Genomic DNA, 26,817 nt, shown 5'->3' with positions numbered 1-26,817 from the left:
AAATCAAACATACAAACTGAAACAGGCTGAGAACGAGGAAATAACAAATTATTAAAAAAATAATAAAAACTCCAACCAAAAAGAAATTAAATAAACCCAAGTAAACGTAAAGCACTATAAACTGATGCACAACATACATATCACACAACAGCAAACTGAACTGAACGCGGATTCCCATGTGGTTTCGTTCACTCAGGGATTTGTTTTCCAGATCGTCACCAGTCGTATGTTCACCTTGGGAAGATGGAGAGTGCAGTACTCTAGTAATATGATTAAGAATTTGTTTTTTAATTTTATTAATATAGTTTTACCTTGAAAGCCATGGCAAGAAAATAAAGTTCTAACACTGAATTGTGTTTCTTGAACTTGTTACAAACAGCAGTGTCGCTTACAGGCTGCACATTTACTGTACACGGCCCATGCAATAAATTGAATGTTTTAAGCATTATACAGAAAAACAGTTAAAATGAAATAATATGGAGAACTAAACAGAGTGTACACCCCCCTCTGTTCAGGCTGCAAGGGACCCCATAACTGAGCTGTGCTCTTGTGTCAGCCTTAACTACACCGTGGTGAAAGTTGGATGAAGTTAAAGATATTATATTTTTGCCTAAGCAGAAGTTATTAACAGCATAATGAAGTGTTTATGGATTAAATAAATGATCAGACTGGGTTTTAATTGCTAATTTGACAGTTTCATTTGTTATTGGTACTGAAAGTGAACGGCAACTTTCTTAGGTGGGTTTAAGGGCTTCATTTCAGGCGTCTCAGTAATTTTAGTTCTGCAGTATCTGCTGGTGGTGTGAGACCCTCAGACCAGAGCTTAAAGACTAAAGATGCTGCGGAGCAGACGATAACTAAATACAAATTAGATGTGGAACAAGCTGTCGGTAAAGAAACTCATTTCAAAAGACACTTAATAACGTTAAAAAGAGACCCTCTATGGCAGTGATTATTAACTGGCCGGCCGCAGCCCGCTAGGCAAACCCTGTAATATCCAGAGGAACTGCAAGATGACAGAAAATATTAATATTAACCAAGTCAAAATCTTAAATCACTGAAAATCAAGCTACAGCAGGAATGTCACACTTATGGAAAATGTACGAGGACAACATTAACAGCACTCCAAACATGTTACACACGGCCGACAGTGAGTGTTAGTATGTCAGGGACCCCCTTTATAGTGTGTTTCACATACAGACTGTATTCTCTATGGTTTAGCTGGATTACATTTACAGCTGCCATTGAAATGCATCTTCACTGTCCAGACGGAGACCTGATGGACTCTCCACATACAAACAGTAACTCAGCGTTTAGTGTCCGCACAGCACACCGCGGCTACTGACCGCTACTTATTAGAATGGACGCATTTGAATTTCTACTTGTGTTAAATGTGGCTGTCATTCCAGGGCTCAATCCACAGGATTATCAGGTAGCTCCTGTGTTTAAATTATGAAAACAATTCTGCATTTTAAAAATTACTTTTGATTTATTTATTTTCAGAAATACTTCATCTTTTATGCTTTAAGAAGTCATACTAAAGCAGTGGGAGTTGGAGAGATTTTTGTTGGTATCAAAGATATCTGTAGTAACAAAATCTGTATTTTGGTAATTTATTTATTTATCCCTAAAAATGCCTTTTCTTTATTTTTTATGTTTTAAGTAAGGGGGTCCTTGTAAAAATAAAGATTGAGAACTACAGCTGTACAGTTTAATGAGAAGACACGTCATAAAAAAATATGCTTGGGTACGCTGAGGAGACAAGTAAACGGATGAGCAGAATATTATCTGAAATAAAAAATACAAACGACACAAAATGTATAATTGTGGAAATAGAAGGAAGTAAAGGCCTCGCTAACAAAATCAGCATTAATACTAAACACTTCAGATACTTCTCGACTTATGGTTTGTATTTTTTTGTTCTTACCAGTTTCCTTTTTCAGGTAACAGAGTTGTAAAAAGAAAGCTGAGGAGAAAAGAGAGAAGATAAATTAGTTTAGTTTTGTCTGGAAACATGAGGTAAACAACTAGTCACGTGTGCAAGCCAGCGCCATCTTTGGGAGAGGCTGCTGGAGAGCCTTTGTTTTTATAATAGAAATCTATATATACTGTATATATATATATATACTCAGCAAAAAAAGAAACGTCCTCTGACTTTCAACTGTTTTTACTTTCAGTAAAATGAATGTGTAAATATTTGTATGAACACTAAAAGAGTCAACACCATAAGACATAAACTACAAATGTTTCACAATGTGTCCCTGAATGAAGGGAGGCTCAAAATCAAAAGTACCAGTCAGTATGTGGTGTGGCCACCAGCTGCTTGAAGTACTGCAGTGCATCTCCTCCTCATGGACTAGACCAGATTTGTCAGTTCTTGCTGTGAGATGTTACCCCACTCTTCCACCAAGGCGCCTGCAAGTTCCTGGACATTTCTGGGGGGAATGGCCCTAGCCCTCACCCTGCGATCCAACAGGTCCCAGACGTGCTCAATGGGATTGAGATCCGGGCTCTTCCACTGCGAGGATGATCAGCTGTCCTTCCTGTCTCCCTGTAGCACTGTCTTAGGCGTCTCACTGTGCGGACATGGCAATTTATTGCCCTAGCCACATCAGCAGTCCTCATGCCTCCTGCAGCATGCCTAATGCACGTTCACGCAGATGAGCAGGGACCCTGGGCATCTTTCTTTGGGTGTTTTTCACAGTCGGTAGACAAGTCTCTTTAGTGTCCTGCGTTTTTAGAACTGTGACCTTAAATGCCTACTTTCTGTAAGCTGTTAAGGTCTTAACGACCATTCCACAGGTGCATGTTAATTAATTGATTGTGGTTAATTGAACATGCATGGAAAACATTGTTTAAACCCTTTACAATGAAGATCTGGAAAGTTATTTGGATTTTTAAAACATTATTGTTGAAATACACAGTCCTGAAAAAAGGACGTTTCTTTTTTTGCTGAGTATATATATACACATATATATATATATATATATATATATATATATATATATATATATATATATATATATATATATATATATATATATATATATATATATATATATATATATATATAGTGACTACAAGAGGGTGTCAGAGAGCCCAAAACCACAGACAGATTTTTATACTCCTCAGCACTTCTTCACAGACCTCACTCCAATATCCAGCCACAATACTATAATAAAACACAATAAACCAACAATTCTTCCTCCATTTCCACCTCCGCTGAGTTTTGTCCACTGCCACTCGGACTTACTGGAAGTGAGGCAGTGGACTCCCTTTATTGTTGGACCCACAAATGCTTTCAGTGCCATTTCATGTGTTCTGGGAAGCACTTGGGGGCCATAGAGAAAATAGGGAGGTCTCCCCCAACAGCCCCCTAACAAGACCCAGGGATCCAGTCGGGGTTGCCCTTCTGGACTTCAATTCGCAAGCACCCCTGTAGGTATGGGTTGCTATATGAGGACCATGTCCACGTGGTGTATTGGGGATGGAACCTCTTCCAAATCTCAGGTTCTTCTGGTATGTCCATTATCTCCTGTCAGCCGGACACAAAGTTTTTTTTCCAATCCACTGGCCAATTTGCTTTTGTTGTCACTCTGGCCTCCCATCTGAGTAATGTATTTATTTCCCATCTCATCCGGGATGCCTGCTCGCCTCCTACTATAAATATATAAGTGTGTACTCAATTTGTAATTTGTAATTTGTCAATTTTAAAATTACTTTTACTTGTGAAGCTGTCACAGCACTCTTAGCCTGCACTCCTTAAAGAGCACATAAAAATAAAAAATAAAGTTAATTGAATTGAAAACTTTATAAATGTCCAATTTTAGAAACTAGCCCTGTGCAAAGGTCATTGATCGAGAGTCCTCTGCCTGACAGCCATCTTATTTTAATAAAACCTGATGTGTCCTCCTCTGTGCCACATTAGGCCATACACTTTTATTTTATTATGTGATAAACATTCACTCCTCTGTTACTTCAAAAACGGGGAGCTTTCAGTCAGCGTGCACCATGTGAGGTTTCACTGTGGGCAACACTAGCTTAGTTTAATTTGATTTAGTTCATGATTCTGCTCTGCTGGCACATGTCTGCTGCCAGGCTTTGTTCTGATCTGCTGTGTTTTCTGTTTAATCCCATCAGCCGAAGGTAGCAGCAGTTCTCACCTTCTTCTGAATCTTCTTATGGAACAGCTTGATGGTATCATGTCTGGCATGGCACAGCATTCAAAAAGTAAACTTCAGTGTGTCGTGAGGACAGCAGAAAGGATTGTAGGCCTGAAACTGCACACCATTGAGGACCAGTGGACCTCAGGGGTCAGGAAACGGGCAGGAATTAAAAACCAAAGATCACAGTCACCCAGCTAGACATCTGTTTTGGTTATTACTGGTCACTAAAAATAAGAATTACTGGACCATCGGGGGCTTCTTTTTGTTCCACTGCAGTCCTTCTAGTCAAACACTCAGTCTCTGATTCATGTCGGCACCTTGCACCAGGAACACACAGCAGTTTGGGGTCTTCCATCACTTCACCAAATGGACAGTCCATCAGTTTTATGTCTTCTTAGTTCCGTAGAATTAATTTAAGAATTTCTATGACATGTGTGATATTTTCAAAGGTATGTTTGGTCTAAAATGAATATTGATGGTATGGTGAATCTTTCTGGACTGTTTTCAGAAGGACTTGTTTCTGTTTTTATGTCTCCGCCATATCTTTCTATAATGATGCACATTAATGGAGCAGGTCCCAGGTAGGCTCATTTAGGGATATAATTGGGGTTTTTGACTTTAAACTGTGGGCCTGCTTCCCCTCTATTTGTATTTCTAGGGAGCTAATGGAACTGGTGGGATCTTAGATTTTAGAGCCACACATTGTCCCAGTTCAATGATTTTTAACCTCCTGACATATAAGAGAATAAGCTTAGAGATGTGAGGGGAAGACACATCATTCTTTCTTCATGAATACATATCCATGCGATTCTACTGTAGTAATCCTTTCTTCATTGTTTGTATAACTTTAGTATTTTCTGTTACTGTATATAATTGTGAGTCTACTATTAGTAAATTGTTAATTTATTTTAATTCCCTGCTATCTTTGTAATTCATGCTGTATTGATATGACCCCATTTACTGTGGACACACACCTTTGAGGTTTGCAGTCTGAATTGTCATATCTGGCGAGTATTCTTTAGGCTTTGAATTAAATGTTAGACACGCTAAGTTAAGCTGCCTGGCCTCTAAGGTTTCTTCTGTAACACACACTAAGGAATGGAGCTTCACCTCTGAGGCTGCATGTGGCCTTTAATTTCTGTAACACACTCTAAGAAAGCTACTTAGTCTCTGAGTACACACAAGTTAAACAGCACATGACCTCTGAGGTTACACTCAAAAGTGACTGTTAGCCATTGTTGGATATCTTTCTAAGGATTTTGATGGATTGCAGGCATACACTGGTGTCTGAACCAGGATGATCCTTATTTCCTTGTCTGGTTGGGAGCCCAAGGTAGTTAGTGGCTAGAAAAAGAGACATGGCAGTCCATACCTCAGAAACGAGGCCTTCATGAGATGCCAGCAAAAAAATTAAAAGCAGCTACACTGGTGTCCAAGCAAAGATGCACAGAAGACCTTCACACACCTGGCAGGCCAGTATAATGGAAGAACATGGGGAGCCAGCCTTTCCAAGACTGTATTATCCAATGACACACTAGGTGGCAGCGTTCCTGGGCTGGAGTACCCATGCGCACACCACCAGGGCATGCTGGGAACTGTAGTTGCATGGGGCAGACTTGCTGGGTTAGGTGGGGGCCAAAAGGGGGATCTGAAACGATTTGCTGTCCCTACTTCACAGGACTTCTGCCTGACCCAGAAGTGCTTCCTCCAGGCAACATCCTAGTATTGGAAGTACTCTGGGGTCCCTCATAAAAGTAGCTTGTCAGCCTCACCCTGGAGAGTTGGAGTCGGGTGTTGAGGAAGGACAGAGCTTGCCTGGGAGGAGTGGAGCATGAAAAAGAAAAAGAGAAAAGAAAAATAATGGAATTGTTTGGTTTTGTGAAACCCTGAAAAAGACTTTGTAAAGGTTTCTCTTTAAAATAAAACTTTAATTTGAATCTGTCTGAGATTTGGGGCTCTGGTGCTCCCCTTACAGGTGACAGGGTGTGTAATCTAAAGCTTTAGAAATGATAGCAAGTCAAGCTGACTCAGATATTACAAAAAGTAATTTATATCATAAAGGTAAAATTGGCCTTTTACATTAAAATCAACAATTTTAAGTCATATTTGTGGTCCGCACTCCTATTCCATCATTGGTGAGAAGACGTGAGACTGCAGTGAAACTGGATGAGTTGAAGCTCCACACCGGTCTAAACTCATAACCAGATGAAAAGTGAATTATTTATGTCTTGTGCCGCATATTAGTAGTTACTACTACAGTTTATAATATTCAGATGGTGTCCTCTACTGTGTGTGGTGCTATTAGTTGTGTTCGCTTTTTAGGACTATGGATGTGACCCCAATAGAAATTGCAAATAACTGTGTGGATTGTCACTTAAGATGGAGGCAGTGTCAGCCCTGGATCAGCATTGAATACCCCTGAGGGTCTCTTTCGGGACTCTTCTCATCGTTCTACTTTTGTGACTTTTGTTTCTTATTTTTCTTTCTTAGTACTCAGTGGTAGTGTTATATTCTGCTGTCCCCCTGGCGCAAGGATGCATACGTGAATCGCCCTGAGCTGCTGGGAAGATGAAGTGAAGGTCCTGTTAATGGTGGCACATTGATGGACTCCACAGTGTCCAGATTAGCTGCCTTGAACCTCTGGATATTTCTTGTCTCCTGTGTCCTCACCACCTGTCATTTTTATTCTTCCCTTTTTCTTGACCATCTGACTGGAGTTTTTGCTATGAGGTTGGACATTTTGATTCTCTGCTGTTATAGGTAAGTGCTCTTTAGTTTTGACTTCTTTTGTAACTCTGTTCAGCCATTATTATTACTGTGAAGCACTATGAGCTACTGTCATGTATGATAAAGTGCAATAAAAATGAATGCTGTTATTATCCATGTATGAAGGATTTCATTTAAAGGCTTTTTGTTCTGCCATTCTGTTTTCTTTAAATATTTATTCCATCATATTTTCAAACAATAATCACATCCACACCCTTTAATATTCTTGAGTCTCCATGGTGTTATACTGCGTGTGCAGAGAGGCCATAAGAGTGTTGACTCTTTATTGAATACAGGACATGAACCTTATATATAATCAGACAAGACAAACAGAGTGCAAAAAGATGCAGCCCTCAAGAAAATGCACAGCAGCTTCTCTAAGCACACCACCATTAATAGATTTGAATTTCACAAGTGACGTCAGACCACAAACTGATGCTTAGTAAATGAAGTGTAACAGCAGGCAAGACATCACAAAATGGACGCTGAGGACAGACTCAAGTAAACATCACAACCTGGACTGCACAAAACAAACTCAATGTACAAACAAAACAAAACTATTTAATCTCCAGGATTGAATCTGATATAATAAAACATGAGAGTCGCATAACCCAATAAGGCAGACCTCCCTGTAAGGGTCTGGATTTCCAAACAGCCCGTCTCTGTCTAAACTGGTGGCTCCTTCATTCTGCTGATAGCTCGTCAAATTTCTGTTTCTGTCATGAAACCTCAATATTATTTGTGATAATGCAAAAATAAAGAAGAGTTTGGAGCAACAAATATAGCATTTCATAAATAAATTACATTTTGCATAAACTGTCAGGCAGTGTGGAGATCACTTGTGTCTATTTTTGATTTGAATTCCAGAGACCCTCTGTGAGCTTTTCATTTGTTTCTGATAAAGATTTTGGAGTAAGTGAAGGATTGCACTGCAGTGTCCTTACCTTTGGAGTCGTATCTTGCTTTATGTTCTAGAATAAAGAAATACAGGAATATCATGAGAATGATTGTCAGATCTTTACATTACCTAAGTAAGACGGTTAGCAGTAGGTTCAGCACGCACCTCTCATTCTCCTCCATTGAAATACCAGCAAAGCCGCCACTGCCACATAAAGAAACAAGGATAACCAGAAGACCACCAACCAGCCTGGGACTCCTGGGGAGAATACTGAAAAAAGAAGGAAGAGATGAGAATGTGAGAGATCAGTTAACACTAGAATTATCAGAGCCTACGAAAAAACTTGTAGATCCGTCCCACCTTAAATCGCTTCTCACCTCTCCGTCAGCGTCTTTTGTCCTGTAAATGTGTTGATAAGCAGCAAGCAGCTTACTATTACATCCCCCACCGGTGCACAGTTTTCTCAGCTCAAGTCTGTTTACCTGCGTGTCAGTTGCTTAGAGTTGTATAGAGTGAGAAGTCAAGCAAAATGACACCTTTTATAAATACTATATCGTTATTTGGAGCACTTGCATTTCATGTGTGTTCCGTGTCTACAACAATCTATGTAAACACATCGTTAAAACAGAAACATTTTTCATGTTTTAGTAATAATTGACAAAATGTACACATGAAGTGTATAATGTGTGAAACCTGAAGTCCAAATATCAAAGAAACTTTCACAAAAGGTACAAATATAACAGAACAAGTGTGCTTTTATTCAAAAATATAACTACAGAAAAACAACCTGCGTTTGGGTGCGACATTGACACCCCTTTGATACAAGTGCTTCGGTGGCACAACGGTATCAACTGTTGACTGGTAATCAAAACTTAACGGGTTTGATCCCGGACGAGTCCATTTTCAGAACTGAGCTGCTCGTATTCTTACTATTTTAGAATAAAAACATACATTTGATTTCAGTCTGTAACAGCCGCTGTAATTTATAATATACATTACAGCGGCTATTACAGACAGAAATCAAATGTATGTTTTTATTATAAGATAGTAAGAATTACAGCAGTTCACTTCTCAAAACGGACTCGAACCCATGAAGTTTTGATTACCAGTCAACAGTCGATACCACTGCCACCGGCGGTGTAGTAAATCGGCGTATCAATGTCGCACCTTAACGTGGCTTCTTTTTCTGCAGTTATATTCTTAAATAGAAGCGCACTTGTTCTGTTATATTTGTACCTTTTGTGAAACTGTTTCTTTGATATTTGGACTTCAGTCTTCACACATTATACACTTCATGTCTACATTTTGTCAATTATTACTAAAACATGACTAAACTAAAACTATTTTTTAACCCTAAAACGCCGCTGCGAGGGAGCTTGTTGTGCTTTGGACGTGCTCTGTCTCTGGGTATGTCAGAGGACTGCGACTGTGTGAAGTGGGTTTTAGCCTCACGTGGGGAGGCAAAAAGGGAGGGTGGGGGTTAAGGGGAGAGAAAGAGAGCAGGCTTGATCTATACCTAATCTATCCTCAATCTTTATAATTATAACTATCAACGTAATAATAAGCTGCATGGCAACAACTCTTGGGGAAATAGGAAATTAAGACCTAAACTATCTCACTTCCAGTTAAGACTATAAAATGACATCAATCAGAATCAGTCTCCATGATGGGACAGTTAACCGTAAGCTGGAATGTTAAAGGCCTGAATCACGAATTAAAGAGAAAGAAAGTACTTTCTCACCTAACAGGTCTAAATGCTAAAATAGTATTTTTACAGGAGACCCACTTACTAAGCAAGGATCAGTTCCGGCTGCAAAAGACTGGACTGGCCAAATGTTCCATTCTAGTTTTACAAAGAAAACTAGAGGGTGGGAATTCTCATACATAGAACAGTACCATTTGTAGCATCAGATGTAGTATTGGATCCTGAAGGGAGATATGTAATGGTCATGGGAGACTTATCTAACTGTAAAATGATTTTGATAAATGTTTATGCACCTAATGTTGATGATAAGGAATTTATACAAAATTTATTTGCATCCATTCCCAATCTGAACACTCATAAACTTATAATGGCTGGGGACTTTAATTGTGTTCTAAATCCACTTTTAGATAGGACTTCCTCCACAGGGGGAACGGAATCTAACACGGCAAAGATAATTACAAAGTTTATAACTGATCACAACTTATCAGACCCCTGGAGGTTTTTAAACCCAAATTCAAGAACATATTCTTTCTACTCACCAGTACATCATTGCTACTCAAGGATTGATTACTTCTTTATAGATAATAACTTCTTGCCTAAGATTAAATCTTGTAAATACGATGCTATTGTTATTTCAGACCATGCTGATGATCTTGGAGCTAAATTACTAAGCCCCATACACTCACCGCAGATGGCGCCTCAACCGCTTCTATTAGCTGACGAGAATTGTACTGAATTTATATCCAAACAAATCAAATTCTTTCTAGAGACAAATACATCCCCCGAGATCTCTGCAGGAATACTCTGGGAAACTCTTAAGGCCTTCTTAAGAGGACAGATTATCTCATATCTTTCCCACAGAAATAAATCCGAAGCCAAGAAAGTAGCAGAGATAAAAAGCGAAATTACTAAAATAGATGAAGAACATGCCAGACTACCAAGCGAGACTCTACATAGGAGGCAGGCTCTACATTCAGAATTAAACCTCTTGACAACTAAAGAAACTGAACAACTAATTTACAAATCCAGACATCTTTATTATGAACATGAGGAGAAAGCTAATAAGCTTTTAGCTCAACAAATTCACAAGCAAGAAGTGCGCAACGCAATCTCGGTAATCACTAACACGAACGGAGATAAAATCATCGAACACAAAAATATAATGCACACTTTCAGAGACTACTATAAATCCCTATATACTACTGAGTTTAAAGAAGACAATACACAATCTAATGCATTTCTGGATACATTACAGATACCACAAATAGACGCTTTTAGGAGGACTTGATAAACCTCTGTCATTATCAGAATTACTAGATGCTATAAAGTCACTCCAAGGTGGAAAAGCAGCAGGCCCTGATGGCTACCCTGCAGAGTTTTACAAGAAATTCTCCGCTCAGCTAGCTCCTCTCCTATTAGCAACATTTACAGAAGCCAGAGATAACCAATCTCTTCCACAAACCTTTCGCCAAGCACTAATCACTGTCTTTCCAAAACAAAATAAGGACTTATTACAATGTGCATCATACAGACCAATTTCACTTCTGAATAACGACGTTAAAATACTCTCTAAAATCATAGCTAGAAGGATGGAGAAAGTGCTCCCTCGTAATATCACAAGACCAAACTGGATTTATTAGGGGCCGACACTTATCTTCAAATCTTGACGCCTGTTTAATGTAATATACTCACCAACTAAATCAAACACCCCAGAAATATTATTATCATTGGATGCAGAAAAAGCATTGACATGATTGAATGGAAATACCTTTTTACTACATTGGAGAAGTTTGGGTTTGGCCCGAACATTTGTGCATGGATTAAATTACTGTATACTAACCCAGAAGCTTCAGTTTGCATCAATAACATTTGCTCAGACTACTTTAAACTAGAGCGTGGCACAGACAAGGATGCCCTTGTCACCGCTGCTGTTTGCAATTGCCATTGAACCACTGGCAATACATTGTCGAAATACTGATCAGATAAAGGGGATTAGCAGAGAAGGACTGGAACAGAAAATCTCATTATATGCAGATGACATGGTACTGTATATATCGGACCCAGAAAATTCTGTGCCTGCAGTCTTAGCAGCACTCACAGAATTTCAAAAGCTCTCTGGTCTCAGAATTAATCTGAATAAAAGTGTACTCTTTCCAGTGAATTCTCAAGCATATAATATTAGATTAGACACCCTACCTTTTATCATTGCAGAACAGTTTAAATACCTAGGGGTAAACATCACAAGTAAACATAAAGCTCTTTATCAACAAAATTTCGCCGTCTGCATGGAAAAAATTAAACAAGACTTGCATAGATGGTCAACCCTTCATCTCACACTAGCTGGAAGAATTAACACTGTTAAGATGAATATTCTTCCTAAGCTCCTTTTTATTTCAAAACATCCAATATACATTAATAAATCATTCTTTAAGCAATTAGATTCAACAATAACCTCATTTATTTGGAATTCAAAACATCCACGCATCAAAAGAGCGACCCTACAAAGACAAAAGGCAGAAGGTGGCATGGCTCTACCTAACTTCCAGTTTTATTACTGGGCAGCAAATATACAGGCGATAAGAACCTGGACACAAATAGAAGAACATACTCAGGCTTGGACCGCAATTGAAGTAAAATCCTGCAGTACTTCTTTGTATTCCTTGCTCTGTGCTCCAATAAACACACGTTATCGGCAATACACTAATAACCCAATTGTGCTCCACTCACTTAGAATCTGGAACCAATGTAGAAAGCATTTTAAGACGGAGAAGCTTCTATCTGTGGCACCTCTGCAAGAGAACCACCTCTTTCAACCTTCACAAACATATGCAGTTTTTAATATCTGGAAAAAATTTGGAATTAACTTGCTTAGAGATCTTTATATAGACAACGTCTTTGCATCCTATGAACAATTACATTCCACATTTCACTATCTTCAAACCAGGAACTTTGTTAAACAGAACCTTCCCGATTTTCCTCATCTTGCACCCTCATCCATGCTGGAAAAAATATTGCTCAATTTCAAGGACTTAGACTCCATCTCTACAATATATAAAATCATTTTACAATCCCTTCCTTTCAAAGATCCAAGAGGACACTGGGAAAAGATCTCTCAATTAATATATCAGAAAAGGAGTGGAAAGTAGCAATGCAGAGAATTCACTCGAGCTCCATATGCAAAGCATACAATTATACAACTCAAAATTATATATCGAGCACATCTGTCTCGACTAAAACTCTCAAAATGTTTCCAGGGCGATGATCCAACCTGCGAACGTTGCAACCAAGTCACAGCCTCACTAGGTCACATGTTCTGGGCCTGCTCCAAATTAACATTATTCTGGACAAAATTTTTAATTACCTCTCAGACAGCCTTGGACTCACAATCCCTCCTAACCCATTAACAGCTGTGTTTGGGGTTCTTCCAGAGGGCTTAAAGTGGAGAAAGACAAACAAATTGTGATTGCATTCACTACACTGTTGGCACGCAGACTTATTCTGATAAACTGGAAGAATCCAAACTCTCCTCTTTTAAGTCAGTGGGAAACTGATGTGTTATATTATTTGAAATTGGAAAAATCAAATACTCAGTTAGAGGATCTCAGTTAGACTGATTTTTCAAGACATGGCAGGATCTAATCAGTAATATTTTAAAATAAGTTTATAAAGCACAGAGAATTTATTAATTTAGGTATTTTAAAGCCTTAAATTTTACACCGTTTGGCTTGCTCTCTCTCTCAGGGTGGGGATCGATCTGTTCTTAACTAATTTTTTTTTTGTAAAACTTGATTAATTTGTATGGATTACAATAAAATTAATAAAAATATAATAAATAAAAAAAAAAGTTTCTATTTTAACGATGTGTTTACATAGATCATTGTAGACAAAGAACACACATGAAATGCAAGTGTTCCCAATAACGATATAGTATTTATAAAAGGTGTCATTTTGCTTGACTTCTCACTCTATACAACTGTAAGCAACTGACACGCAGGTAAACAGACTTGAGATGAGACAACTGTGCGGCAGTGGGGGGATGTGATAGTAGGCTGTTTGCTGCTTATCGACACATTTACAGGACAAAAGACGCTGATGTAGAGGTGAGAAGCGATTTAAGGTGGGACAGATCTACAAGTTTTTTCAAAGGCTCTGGTAATTCTAGTGTTAAACCTGTGTCCAAAGCATCTGTCTGTTGGGTTTCATAGGGGCAACAGCGCCCTCAAGTGTCCAGACCAAATATGCATAGACATACACGCTTGGTAATAAATGGTCCAGCAGTCAGTGTGTTAACCAGAGAACAAAAATGAAAGCACATCAAGTTTTTTTTTTCTCAGAACATCCACAGTCTTGGACAAAGTGTTCTGTGCAGTACTGGCATAAATATTGTTGTGCCAATGATGTCACATCTTTACCACTTTAAAGGTAACTTTTAAGACTTCTGTTTTTTTGTTCAGACTGAGGCCCCATGGACACTGTTTTAAAACACAACAGGCCAAATATTATGTCAAAATTATTAAAAATGCTTCACTTAAGAACACACTTTACTGTGGCACATTAATGCATCCCATGATTGTAAAAATAACTTAGATTTTAAACACCAAACATATCATTTAATGTAATTTTTAACAGCATGTTTGATGGCTGAGGTGAAAGTTGCAGAAGAAATAAGAAAAATCAGCAGAGAAGAAGAGTAACAGATAAACAGGTTAATTCACACTCAGGCCTGACAGCTGCAATGGTGCCCTAACTAGAGGAGCGCTGATGAGGTGTAGCCATCCACTTGAACCACCCAGGGTCTGCCTGTCAGGAAGATTAAAACGCCACTGCACAATGTAGTTTTTTTTTTTTTTAATTCATCACTTTTGACTCGTTTTTCCAGGGGTAAACATAACACTGAGAAGACTAAGGAAGCTAAAAAAACAAACAGGAATAGTCAAAATCCACAACCTCTTCTGCATCATCTCCGCATCTAAAGTGCTGCTTCTTCTGTCATGTGAGAGTTAAACAGAGGGAGCAAACTCGAGGCTTCCTAGTAGAAAACTCCATCTTCTAATGCTGGACCATCACGTCAAGCAGCTACAGAGGCAAACATGTCTGGAGATGCACAATGAGTGCTCCAATCACTCTCAGCACAACAACACCATGAATGGCTGTCACAAAGGGGGACCATCAATGAGGTGAAGAGCACAGCAGGACTTCCTTCAACAGGTTAGACTCACACAAATCCTGTAGATTTATTTATTGCTGAAAATGACATGGATACAGTGATTTACAATAGATGTTCAGTCTCAAGATGTGTTTGAAGAGCTCTGGAATAGTAAACCATAGAGCTGAAAGACAGAAGGATACTGTGCATGTCTTCTTGGGGCATCCTTGTTAAGATTGTCTAGTTTCATAAGGTTATAAAGGTCCACATATTCTTCTGTGCATCACAATGGACAGACAGGACAGTAGATAAGACAGATAGGAAATGATTAGCATCTCCAACTTTCACATTATGCAATGTTACAATGTGTTGACTGGTAAAAGCAGGCAGAGAGAATAAATCAGCACCAGGTGGTGGTCTGGGACACCTTAAACTTCTGACATCATTGAGATGAAGCTCGCAGTGGTGATGGTGTGTTTTCGTCCTCTGGTGTTCTCTTACTTAAATCCCCAACTTGTTCTTTCTTCATATTCTCAGTTCAACTGTCCCTGGCTGGAATCATTCATTTCTAACAGCAGTTTCCAACCAAACCTTACTGTCTCCTGCTCTTCTCCATCTTCCTTTTTAGTTCACTTGATCTCCAGACAGAACATTTAAAGAGCTCAGAGCCACTATGAACTTGGTTTTAAGTCCATGGCATCACACAGTGTGCTTAAAGCTACCAGTGGACCACCACTCATACCGGTTAGTGCCTGTGGCACAAAAACTAACTAAAGCTCACTGTCTGGTTTCTTCAGCTTCCTTTCACCTGCCTGACTTTTTTCTTGATTTATGGGCTATGGAATGTCAGCAAGACAAAGGAGCTGATTGTGGACTTCGGGTGAAACAGTAGAGGCCTTAGCACCCCCTCAGCATTAACAACATTTCAGTGGAGAGGGTGGACAGTTTTAGATACCTCAGTTTCCACATCACAGAGGACTTGACCTGGTCCAAGCAATTTTAAACCTTGGTGAAGAAGGCACAACAACATCTGTAGCACCTCAGACGCCTCAAGGTTTACAGACTGCTCGCCTAGATAGCATGGAATTTCTACACATCCACCATATTTTGACAGGAAGTATCACCGCCTGGTTTGGGAACAACAGGGAGCAGGACCTCAAAGCTCTACAAATGGTGGTGTAGTTAACTGATGACACCACTGGGGGTGCACTCCATAACTTTGAGGACATCTACACCAAGCCATGTCAGACCAAGGTGAAGAAAATTATCAGTGACATCAGCCATCCAGGCAGTCAGGTAAACTCTGTGTGAAGAGAAGAGACACTGAGGTGGAGCTTCTGACCACCGTCCATCCACATCTTGAATAATGAAAAGCATCTAAGGGTCCACGATGCCCTATTGTTCACTCTTTTGTGTAAGTTTTATAATGAGTAGTACTGTTGATATTTAAAAATGATTTTTACTAATATTTTTTAAAAGCTGATTATTATTATATTATTGTTATTGTCCATTTTTTTCTTCTGTAATGATAAGTCTTAGAGTTGAGCAACTAGGCCTTCATTTCATATTATACAGTGTGTACAATTTATATGTGTCAAATAAAGGTTGATTTGATTTTAATTCTGTTTTTTGTGCATCAATGTAAATTGTTCAGAAATAGTTTTATTCATTAAGATCAATCATTCAGTAATTATTTCTCAAACTCACTTCATTCATTTCAGAGTCCCGGTGTCCTGAAGCCAACCCCAGCAGCACTGGATGCAAGGCAGGAAATAGTCCTGGATGAAGCAGCAGTTCCTCACAAGGCCCACTTCACACACACCATCAGTCATACTGGGTTCAGTTTGGAGTTGCCATTCAGCCTCAGCGCTGAAATGCAGTTGAGAAATCAACCTTCTGGAAGTCACAGCAGTTCAGAGCTAGTGACATGAGGAGGCCATAAACTCAGAGTACTCACCGTAGACAGTAAGGCCTGAATGCCAGTCAGGCTTTGGCACTTTACTTCTCATCAGACAGGAGAACACATTGAACTCCTGCTTGATGGGGATGAAGCTGCTGACTCTGAGAAATCCCCTCATTGTCCCGCTCTTCAGTGACACTGGACTCAGACGTCATGTCCACTCCATTCATGTTCCTCCAGGTCACGTCTGGTGTGGTGCCCCACTTGTCAGCCTTGCACTCCAGTCTGGTCTGCTGGTCTTCTGTAGAGCTGATAGAAATGGAGGGCTGGTCACCCAAAACTAGCAAAGACACAAGAAAGAGAACAATGAGAGGGGCACAGAGGAAGAGGCAACATGGCAGTCTATTGTGAAAGGATATAAGAATTAAACTGTTAGAAAGCACACTGTGTATTTTGATTAAAGGAGTCGCTACTTAAGGAAGGAATTGGAGACAAAAAAAGAACATAAAGCATAAAATCAGGAATAACTGGTTTAACATTTAACATTTCTGGTCTGGTGAGCCATAAGGAATTTATCAGTAGGAGATGAAGGCCAAACAGGATTGAGGTGTTGCTTGCTATGATTGTAATCCTGACTTGCTTTTCTTTAAGCCTCTTAAGATGAGGCCCTGGGATCTTCAAGCTGCCCATGGTGACTCCACCACACTCTGTCTTACACACTTATTTTTTATTATTTACTCTCAGTGTAACCACTTCAGTCATCTTTCATTAGTAGACATGTGGTAGTATTAATGCTGCTTTCATCTACTGAAAGTGTAACTGAAACAATAAAATACATTTTAGTGTCCAATCATCAACCACTTATGGTATAAAGTTGTGCTTATAACTTACACACAAACACCCCTTAAAGTCAAGATAGAATTAGAACTTGGTTATCTAACCCAGGACAATTCTAACTTATGAAATATGTGCTCTGGCAAAACAGCGAGCTCACGTAGTCTGGGCAGATAAGCGTCAACCAGAAACTGACCTCTTTACGTCTCTCTCATAAGCACCAGAAAGAAAAACAGAAACAAATGAAACAACTGAAAGTGCACTTCACATTTGAGATTGTCAGTAGGTACAGTGGGTCACTGGGACACACTGCATTGTTGTCAGAGATCACCTCCCAGAAGGCATCACAGTTCACATCATGAACACTCTTTCCATCATTTCTCTGAGATCATGGATTTGAATGAGTGATGGTTTGGTGTTTTAGGTTTTGATCTTTTGGTGATGAGCCATAGCTTTCCAGATCTTGAGTAAATTCTCAGTCTTAGTGTTTTGACTCCTGGTCATTCTTGGTTGAGCCCTATGGTTATTAACAGTAATCCACAGTCCATTTATAATCCTGTTTGTTCTTGTTTCTGTCTCAAGATACACACGTATCTCCTGGTCTGATAGTAATAACTTATAACTATTGTTGGTGACTCTCATTTTGTCAGCAGGCTGTTTGTTCAAAGAGGAAGGCTCGAAGTTAAAAGGTATGTAGAGAACATCGGTGCTGTGGTCCAGCTGAGACACTGGGAGGTCCCACATCTGTCATTCGGTGTTCAGCCAGTCTGCTATTAGTCCTTAAACGTGTGCAAATTAGTACCACTTGGATGAAGATCTCTCTGGTCAATGTGGCACACTAATATTAAACCAGCAATAAAGTCTCTGAAACATCTCTTAGTGACGGAGCAAACATCGTGTTTATTATAAAACCATTGGAATTGCCTTTTAAACAGAAGAAATTTGACTAATGAGGGGAGTCCTTCAGTCCATTTGTCACTCGATTATTGAGCTAACAGCTGAGCTATCCCAACATTTCATCTAGATCCTTCTTAAAGGTTGTCAAGGTTTCTGCTTTGACTCTCTGTCTTGTTCAAGATTCCCACAACTGTTTGAATAAAGAAGTGTATGATGGCTTCAGTTTTAAATGCACTTCCTCTTACTCTTTACTGATGTCCTTGAGTATGTGGTTCACCATTAAGTTAAAAGAATAATACTGGATCTACTTTATCAATGGCTTTGAAGATTTGTAAGACATGGATGAGGTCCCCACATAGTCTCCTCTGCTTGAGACTCAGCAGATTTAATTCGCTGACAGAATTCAACTGTTCCTTAAGTCCTGGGATGCACTTGGTTGCTCTTCTCTGCACAGCTTCATGTGCTGCTATGTCTTTCTTATACTGCAGTGACCAGAACTGCACACAAATCTCCTGATGTGTTCTCAATAGTGCATTATATAGGCTGAGTATAACGTTCTGTTATATTTAACAGTCTTTACAATACAACCTAACATTTAATTTGCCTTTAAATCACTTCTGCAGTTTGCTAAGATGATCTAAATATTGTGTCAGCATTAGCCCTAAAACCTTTTCAGAGGTCTTTTCATGAAGCTCAGTGTCTCCCATTTTGTATTTTTATTTGCTTTTTCTTTTGCCCACATGTAGTACTTTGCACTTGTTTGCATTAAACTCCATTTCCCAGGTGTTCACCCAGGTTTTCTTGAATTGTTTTTACTGTCTCATCAGTGTCTGTCCTCCCTCCGTTTTTAGTGCCATCTGTGAATCTGACAAGTTTACTAACCATAACAACAACAACAACATTATTTATTTCTATAGCACATTTTCATATAAACAATGTAACTCAAAGCTCTTTATAAGATGTCAAAGAGAAAGTCACCTGAAAAGAAAAACAAATAAGATAAGGAAATAATATTAAAGAAGAAAAAATGAATCTAAACAATCTTAAAAACACACATGCACTGGTACAGCACATTGCCGCACCCAACACATGACAAAACACCACAGGATCCCGGTTGGCAAGCAACCCCCAAAGTAGACAGGTGGTTCACTCCCACCTTCCAGAAATGACCATCTATCTGCTGCAGCCAGGTGTTACATGGGCCTCCCATTGACCTGGTCCAGCCATTCGGGTCCTCAGCAACAAGGATCCTGTGAATCAGATCACCTTCAGGGAATCACAGCACATGGCCGTAGTGCCCTAACTGACGCATCCTCACAATGCAAGTAATGTGCCTCATTCAGGACTCCCTTTAGCAACTGCTGTTTCAACATAAAGTCAAACCAATGGTACCCAAGATTCTTTGAAGAGACACAGTACTGAAGGAGTTCAGTCTTCGTCTCAGGTCACTGGACAGCATCCATGTCTTGCAAGCATATAGAAAAACAGGAAGCACCAGGACACTAAACACTTGGACTTTAGTCCTTTCACAAAGATATCGGGAATGCCACACACCCCTTTCCAGAGACTTATGATCTCCCAGGCTGTCTACTGACTTCATAGGAAGACTCACCAGAGACATTAATGTCGCTGCCAAGGTATGTAAACCTCTCGACAAGGTCAACACTCTCTCTGCAGACAGACACATTGCTGATGGCCGTGCCTAGGAGGTCATTAAAGGCCTGAATCTTGGTTTTTATCAGGACACTCGCAAGCCCAGACACTCAGACTCCTCGCTCAGTCTCTCAAGAGCCCTAATCAGAGCCTCCACTGATGCCGTGAAGATCACAGCATCGTCAACAAAGTCAAGATCAGTAAATCTTTCTTCACCTACAGATGTCCCACAGCCACTGGACCCCACGACCTTGCCCAACACCCAGTCCATACAAGCACTGAACTGAGTAGGAGCAGATGAACCCCAGAATCAAACCTAATATAAATGTTCTTAATTCACTCCTCTTTAGGGGTCCTCTAATCTGTACTCTTTGTCTCCTGATGGTTAACCAGTTTGAGCTCCAGATTTGTAGGTTATCTCTGATGCCTACAGCTTCTCATTTCAAAATTAATTATTGTGCTAATTAATTCATGCTTTTAGAAAGTCAAACTCGATCATGATATATGCTTTGCTTTTATCAACTTTTATGATTCTTCAAAAAAAATCTAAAAGATTGGTTTGGCAGGACATTTCTCTTATAAACCCTGTGTCTGTGATGTAGTATGTTATTTTTAGGTTCTTTTCTAATTTATTTCTTTTAAAGGTTTCTGTATAATTTTGCATGACATACTTGGTCTGCAATTACCAGATCTGCTTTATGTCCCTTCAAGAAGATTGAAGATCACACTAGCAACTCCTCAGGTTCTTCTCCTTTCTGAAGTGACTGCTCAGATACGCCTAATAAGGTTCAGAGATGTCATCTTTCATTTCTTTCAGTAAAATTAGTAAAATCCCATCAGGTCCAGGGCTTTTATCAGTCTCAAACATATTGCGGACTTGAAGCACATCTGACTCATCTTTTATAAAATCTATGAACTACACTATGAGGAGACTTTTAGAACCTATGTTTTTATGTCTCTGTGACACATTCCAGTTGTTTCTTCCTTTATTAATACTTGGGTGAAATATTTGTTCAGTTCATTTGCTATTTTCTTCTCATTTTCACTGATTTCTCCTTTTATGTTTCTAAGGTTTCTTAAATTCTCTTTTATCATATTTTTATTCAAGTTATGCTCAAAACAATTGCTTGCTACTGGTTTGGTTTCACTAGCAATTGTATTTTCCGTTTTTCTTTTCTTTTTTGATATCTTGCTGTATTGTCTGGTATTCCTCAAAGTTAGAATTATTCAGCTGTTCCTTAATTTTCTTGTCTAATGATCTTTTCAGTTGTACTTTTTTCATAATGTCCTTATTTATATATTTTGGCTGTTTCTTTAGTTATTTTGCCTTATTGGTTTTTATAGTAAGCGTATTTGAAGTCTGGATCAGAAGGTCTTTGGAGTGACATCACCTTTCATTTACAGTTCCTGAGTTTCTCTGTCCTTTTCTGTGTTTTCTAGACTCTTCCTCATTCCCATGAAGTCTACTTTCATCAAATTATAAGTGTTTGTTTAGGTAAACATTTGTGTGATTTTAAAAATGGTCTTTAATTTGGCCATGTTGTGATCACTGTTGCTTAAAGTTGAAATAGCTGCTGTTTTTGTTACTCTGTGTTTATTGTTCAAAAAATGAGATCTGGGCAGGCGTCATCACGTGTTGGGCTTTAAACAAAGTGGGTGAGAATTCAGTCAGCTGCCATCTCACCAATTCAGTTTCATCTTTTGTATCTCCGATAGGGGCTTCCTAATAGAAGTTTGGAAAGATCAAGTCCCCCATGATCACTATGTCCTCCTTATTACACATAAATCTTATTTGATTAAATATTATGTTAGTGCCCAAAATATGTGAATCTGTAACAAACTCCAATAACCAGGTCTCTGTCTTTCTTCATTACTATCTTAACCCCCAGTGATTCTGATGGGTTTCCTTCTTCCACCTTGATCTTATGGGCCTGAATGTTACTTTTCACATACAGCACCACATCCCACTACTTTTGTTCCTTGTCTGTCGCTCCATGAATAGTCACTGATGTCATATCTCAAGTCACGACTCTGCTACCACTAGTTTGTGCGTTTTCCTTCTAATTCTTCATGCATTAGGAAGTAAACATTTTAAATGAAGAAAGCTAATTCTGCTTTTGGTTGATTTTTTTGTGGCTGCATTGGCTGTTTTTTTTTTTTTTTTTAACTTTCCACAAAAATTTCGGGATTTATAAAAAGAAACTTGATAGAAGAAAAGTTGTATATTTGTGGCAACCCTGACTCATGAATACGCAACATTTCTGTGAAACTGGGAAATGACTACATCCTCAATTAAATGGGGAAATGCAGCTAAACCAGGAAAATGATGGCTCATGCATATAATAATTAATTTAACTGAGCCATTTTTATAATGTGTGTTGATACAACTAATATTTTTAACTTCAGAAAGTGATGAAGATTATGTGTTGACTGTATTTTAGTTCCCTTTTAAGGGGCCACTGCTGCGTATTTGCACTGAAGAACTTTTTTGTTTTCTCGTCAGTTTATATCAGCTTCCTGTTGTCACTTCTCAAGGTTTACAAAACCAGTGTCATCAATTTTAATTGCATGAAGTAAAAACACTCCCAGTAAACTACACACCCTACAGCCTATTCATAGCCTAATGGCTCGACACAACATGGCTTGTCTGGCACTGCCTGAGGTCTATGAATGTGGTCAGATATGAAGGGAATGAGCTTTTACACACCAGCAGGATTTATTTGCCCTTGATGATGACAGCCTTATGAGCAGATTTAGGCTGCCAGTAGCCTTTATTTAAGAAGTATGTGCTGAGATGGCCCTGGCATTAGAAAGACATACTGCCTGAAATCAGGCTACAGCCGTTCATATGCAGGTTTAACAATGGATGGCTTTCTGGCAAAAGGCATCTAACAGAGGGAACTGGCTGACAAGTCAGGAATATTTCAGCAAAGCTTTGACTCCATTATGCCTGCTGTGCTGGAAGCCATACAATGACTGGTGAGGTCCTACATTCATTTTCTGTATGGTGTGAGTGTTCAGGTTAACATAAAAAACACAAAGTGCACCTGAGTCTGGTTTCCTAACGTCATATAACATATTGCAATAAGGACACCTACTGAGAATCACGCTGCTTTTGTTAACTGTAAGTAGTTTCATTCCATTAACATACAAGTCATTTGTGATACCAGGATGAAACTGACTAAAATAAGGCATTCACTGCAGCAGTAACGTGTTGCCATTCAATATATCTGCCTTGTTGGTGACACCTGCGCTTCGGCCACCAAATAAAGTTTCTTTGCATTCCTGTAATTTAGAGATGAGAACTTCAACCCCACTCTATTTGATGCATCATGGGGAATTCTGCTCTACCAGCCAATGAAAGTCTGCAGCATTGTGATTGCATATGTTTGAGGTCGATTAACATGGTCCATACCTGTATGGTAGTTTCAGGGTGACAACTGAGAACTACTTGTGTGGCATTTTGAGTTGAGACACATAAACATCAGTCCAATATGGACAATAAGGTTTTGAAATATTAACTAAATACATTTTATTGTGGAAACAACATGTGGAGCAACCTCTTTCATTACTGTTTCAGACCTGTCACAGGTATAGAGGTAGTCACTTGGTTTGATACTAACTGTACCTTCATTTCAACTTGCTATACTGTAGCTGGCATTGCCTGTGTGGAGTTTCCACCAAACTTTTCCTTGCATATCCAAAAGACATGCAGATTTGACTATCTGATAATTCTAAATTAATCCCAGCACGGATGTTTGTGAGCATGACGCTCTGTCTAAGGCTGGTTCCTGCCTCGTAGCCATTGTGGCTCAGAAAAACCCCTGCTCCCCACAACCCTAGGTGGATAAGCTGCTTAGAAAATGGATGACTGTCCATTACATTAGAGAATAAATATGAAGTCTGCACCATATGGTAGTCCAGGTAAGACTGAGGTGTGGTATACGGGAGCATGGGATTATGGGGAATTGGGACTATGTCTGGAATAGATGAGTCCTGTTTGGTCATGATGGGTCACATTTGAAGAGAAGGAATGCCAATATATTGGGTGAAGTAAATGAGTAGTATAGTCAAGGCGTTTAGGACAGACCAGGTTTAGGACTTCATATGAATAGAGAGGTAGTCATTTAAATACAAATAGACAAGCTCACCTATAAAGTTACGGTACACTGTTAAAAACCCAAAATAAACAAACATTCCAATTGTTTTTAGCCAGGTTTCCGTTACTGCTATAATATCATAATTATGCTTAGCTACATACAACTCCAACTCACTTGTTTACTTTTTGATACTTCTAGCATTCAAGAAACAGATATGGGGATGAGTGTAACATAGAGGGAGAAACATCTTTGGGACGGACAGACAGAACAGAAAAGGAGGTGGGGTTGGTGTTTATGGCAAACAGAAATTAAATGTAAGTCTTCTTCAGTTAGACGATGAGCCCCATCTTAATGAGGACATCTGGCTTCGCATGGAAAGTATTAGGAGTGTGTTATAGACCCCCCAATGCAATCAGCCATTTCATATTTTAAGTGATATGAAAAAGGCAAGTTTATAGGGGATATTATAGCCACGGGGGACTTAAACTACCTGAATATTAACTGGGCTAATATTTCAAATTGTGGAGTTTTTAGACATAATCAGTGACTGTTTTGTAACACACTAATATACAGTAGGGGGAGCCTGTCTAGATTTGGTATTTTGTAATAATCAGGATAGAATTGAGGGTGTAGAGGTGATTGGACTGCTAGGGGAACATGACAACAATATAATAAAGTTCTCAGTGTTTTGGAAGAGTAGAGATGCAAAGACTAAAACTGTTAAGGCTACATTTTTTTACATTTACATGTAATACAGGAGAGTCATATCACAACATTTGGAATTACTAGGAATTTGAAACTGAAAAGGAAAAAAAAACAGAGACAAATAAAACATACAGTTGTGGTCATAAGTTTACATACCCTGGCAGAATCTGTGAAATACAGGCTTCTCTACAAACACATGGTGTTGATGTTTCTAGATGCACAATAAGGAGGTACTTGAACAAAAATGCTCTACATGGTCGAGTTGCAAGAAAAAAGCCAAACAGCATCTAGACAAGCCTCAGAACTTCTGGAATAAAGACGTTTGGATTGATGAGAACAGAATTGAACTTTATGGTACAACAATAAACGCTATGTTTTGAGAGGATGCCACAAGACCCATGACGAAAAGTACACCAACCCTACTGTACAGCATGGAGGTGGCTCTCACTTGCATTTCAGCTGAAGTGCCTTGTGAGTTTTTCTTGGCATCTCGACAAATGATCCTGGCAGATTTGTGCCTGAAACCTTGGTTGGACTACTTGACCGTGGCTTGGTAATAACAGAAGCCCTAACTTTCCACTTTATTATCAGAGTCTGAACACTACTGACAGGCATTTTCAGATCTCTGAATATCTTTTTTATTTTCTTGTCCTGATTTATACAATTCAACAGCCTCTTCTCACAGGTCCTTCGACAGTTTCGCTCTCTCGTCCGCCCCATGATTCAGTATCCAGCAAAGTCAGTGGAGCGCTGCATGAGTTTAAACAGACTATTTATACACAGACACTGATTACAATCAAAGAGGTTACAGGTTTGGACACTCTCCTTTAATTACCCTTAATTTGAACTTGTGTTTGTCAATTAGTGTGTATGTTAACAGCCCCAGCATTAAAGGGTATGTAACCTTTTGATCAGGCCCATTTGGGTGACTTCAATTATTATTATGATTTTAAAAAGGCACACACAATTATGTAATAATAAATTAATTCAGCTGAGAACACTCCCTAATTAAAAGGAAAGCTTTCTGCATGATTATGTATATTTTTCAAATAATGGCCGATATTCCACAAATTCTGCCTGGTTATCAGCACAACTATATATGACTAATAACTCCAATGTGAATCGTAACATGTATGAGAACATGAGGGCAGCCATTAAGAAGGATATTGGGGAGGCAAAAGACAATCCTAAGAGGTTCTTTCATTTTAGTAGTAAAAAACAGTCAAGGAGGAGGTCAAGTGTATCAGGAATAGTAAAGGGGAATTAAAAGATACAGACAGTGAAATAGCAGATGCCCTAAACGTACATTTTTCTGAGGTGTTCACAAGTGAGCAAGTGGATAACCTCCCAGAGGTAAACGCGACTACTAAGGAGGTACTGAGGGATTTGGAAATTGTAGAGGGAGAAGTGCTGCTCAGATTAAATAGGCTGAAATCAAACAAATCACCAGGCCCAGATAATATTTATCCTCGTGTTCTTAAGGAGGTTAGTGAGTACAGATATAAACCCTTGACACATATTTTTAGTAAATCACTGCACACTGAGGAAATCCTAAAGGACTGGAAAATGACAAATATTATCCCGTTATATATAAAAAGGGCGACAGGACAGATCAGAGCAACTGTTTGTCAGTAACCTTAACATGCATCACAGGAAAATTAATGCAAGGAATTACTAGAGGAGAAGTTTGGTAATTTTTCAAGTGAAAGTTATTTCTTCACACTAATCGCATATATTAGTTTGTTACATAAAATTGTTTTCTAAAGTGAGTCATTTTTTATAAATTTTAACAATACTTTGTTTAAAAAGACAAAATTGCTGTAAGCAATGTGTTTGTATGGTTTTGTGCTGATCAGTTTCATTATTTAAGTCTAAACTGCACTTATGACCCAAGTACAATGGAAGCTGTGATCAGACGAGAGAACAGGAAATGCATTCCTACCTCATGGATATCAGTTTCATAAATCAGTGATATGCCTCATAAAGATGGAAGGCAAGTTTTCTTAAATCGAAACTTTGCTTTTAGAAAGTGGACTGACAGTGCCAG

The 26,817-nt window shown here is 39.0% G+C and overlaps 1 protein-coding gene across 2 annotated transcripts in view; it reads right to left on the bottom strand.

The window, feature by feature from the left end:
• The window catches only part of LOC120520792 (NACHT, LRR and PYD domains-containing protein 3-like), a 69,306-nt gene extending 52,447 nt beyond the window's left edge, over positions 1-16,859 (bottom strand). The window contains exons 1-4 of one of the 2 annotated variants that reach the window (XM_039742875.1): positions 16,639-16,859; positions 7,996-8,100; positions 7,877-7,903; positions 1,928-1,966 (exon numbers count right to left, since the gene is read on the bottom strand). In XM_039742875.1, coding sequence (XP_039598809.1) covers positions 1,928-1,966; positions 7,877-7,903; positions 7,996-8,100; positions 16,639-16,759 — 292 coding nt within the window. In that variant the 5' untranslated portion in view covers positions 16,760-16,859. The remainder of the gene's footprint in view (positions 1-1,927; positions 1,967-7,876; positions 7,904-7,995; positions 8,101-16,638) is intronic. The other variant, XM_039742876.1, reaches the window with a different exon arrangement.
• Positions 16,860-26,817: the final 9,958 nt, after the last annotated feature.

This window comes from Polypterus senegalus, unplaced genomic scaffold (assembly GCF_016835505.1).
Source record: "Polypterus senegalus isolate Bchr_013 unplaced genomic scaffold, ASM1683550v1 scaffold_5160, whole genome shotgun sequence".
NCBI lineage: Eukaryota > Metazoa > Chordata > Cladistia > Polypteriformes > Polypteridae > Polypterus > Polypterus senegalus.
Note: the sequence above shows the minus strand (reverse complement) of the source record. Positions and strands in the feature narration are given on the sequence as shown.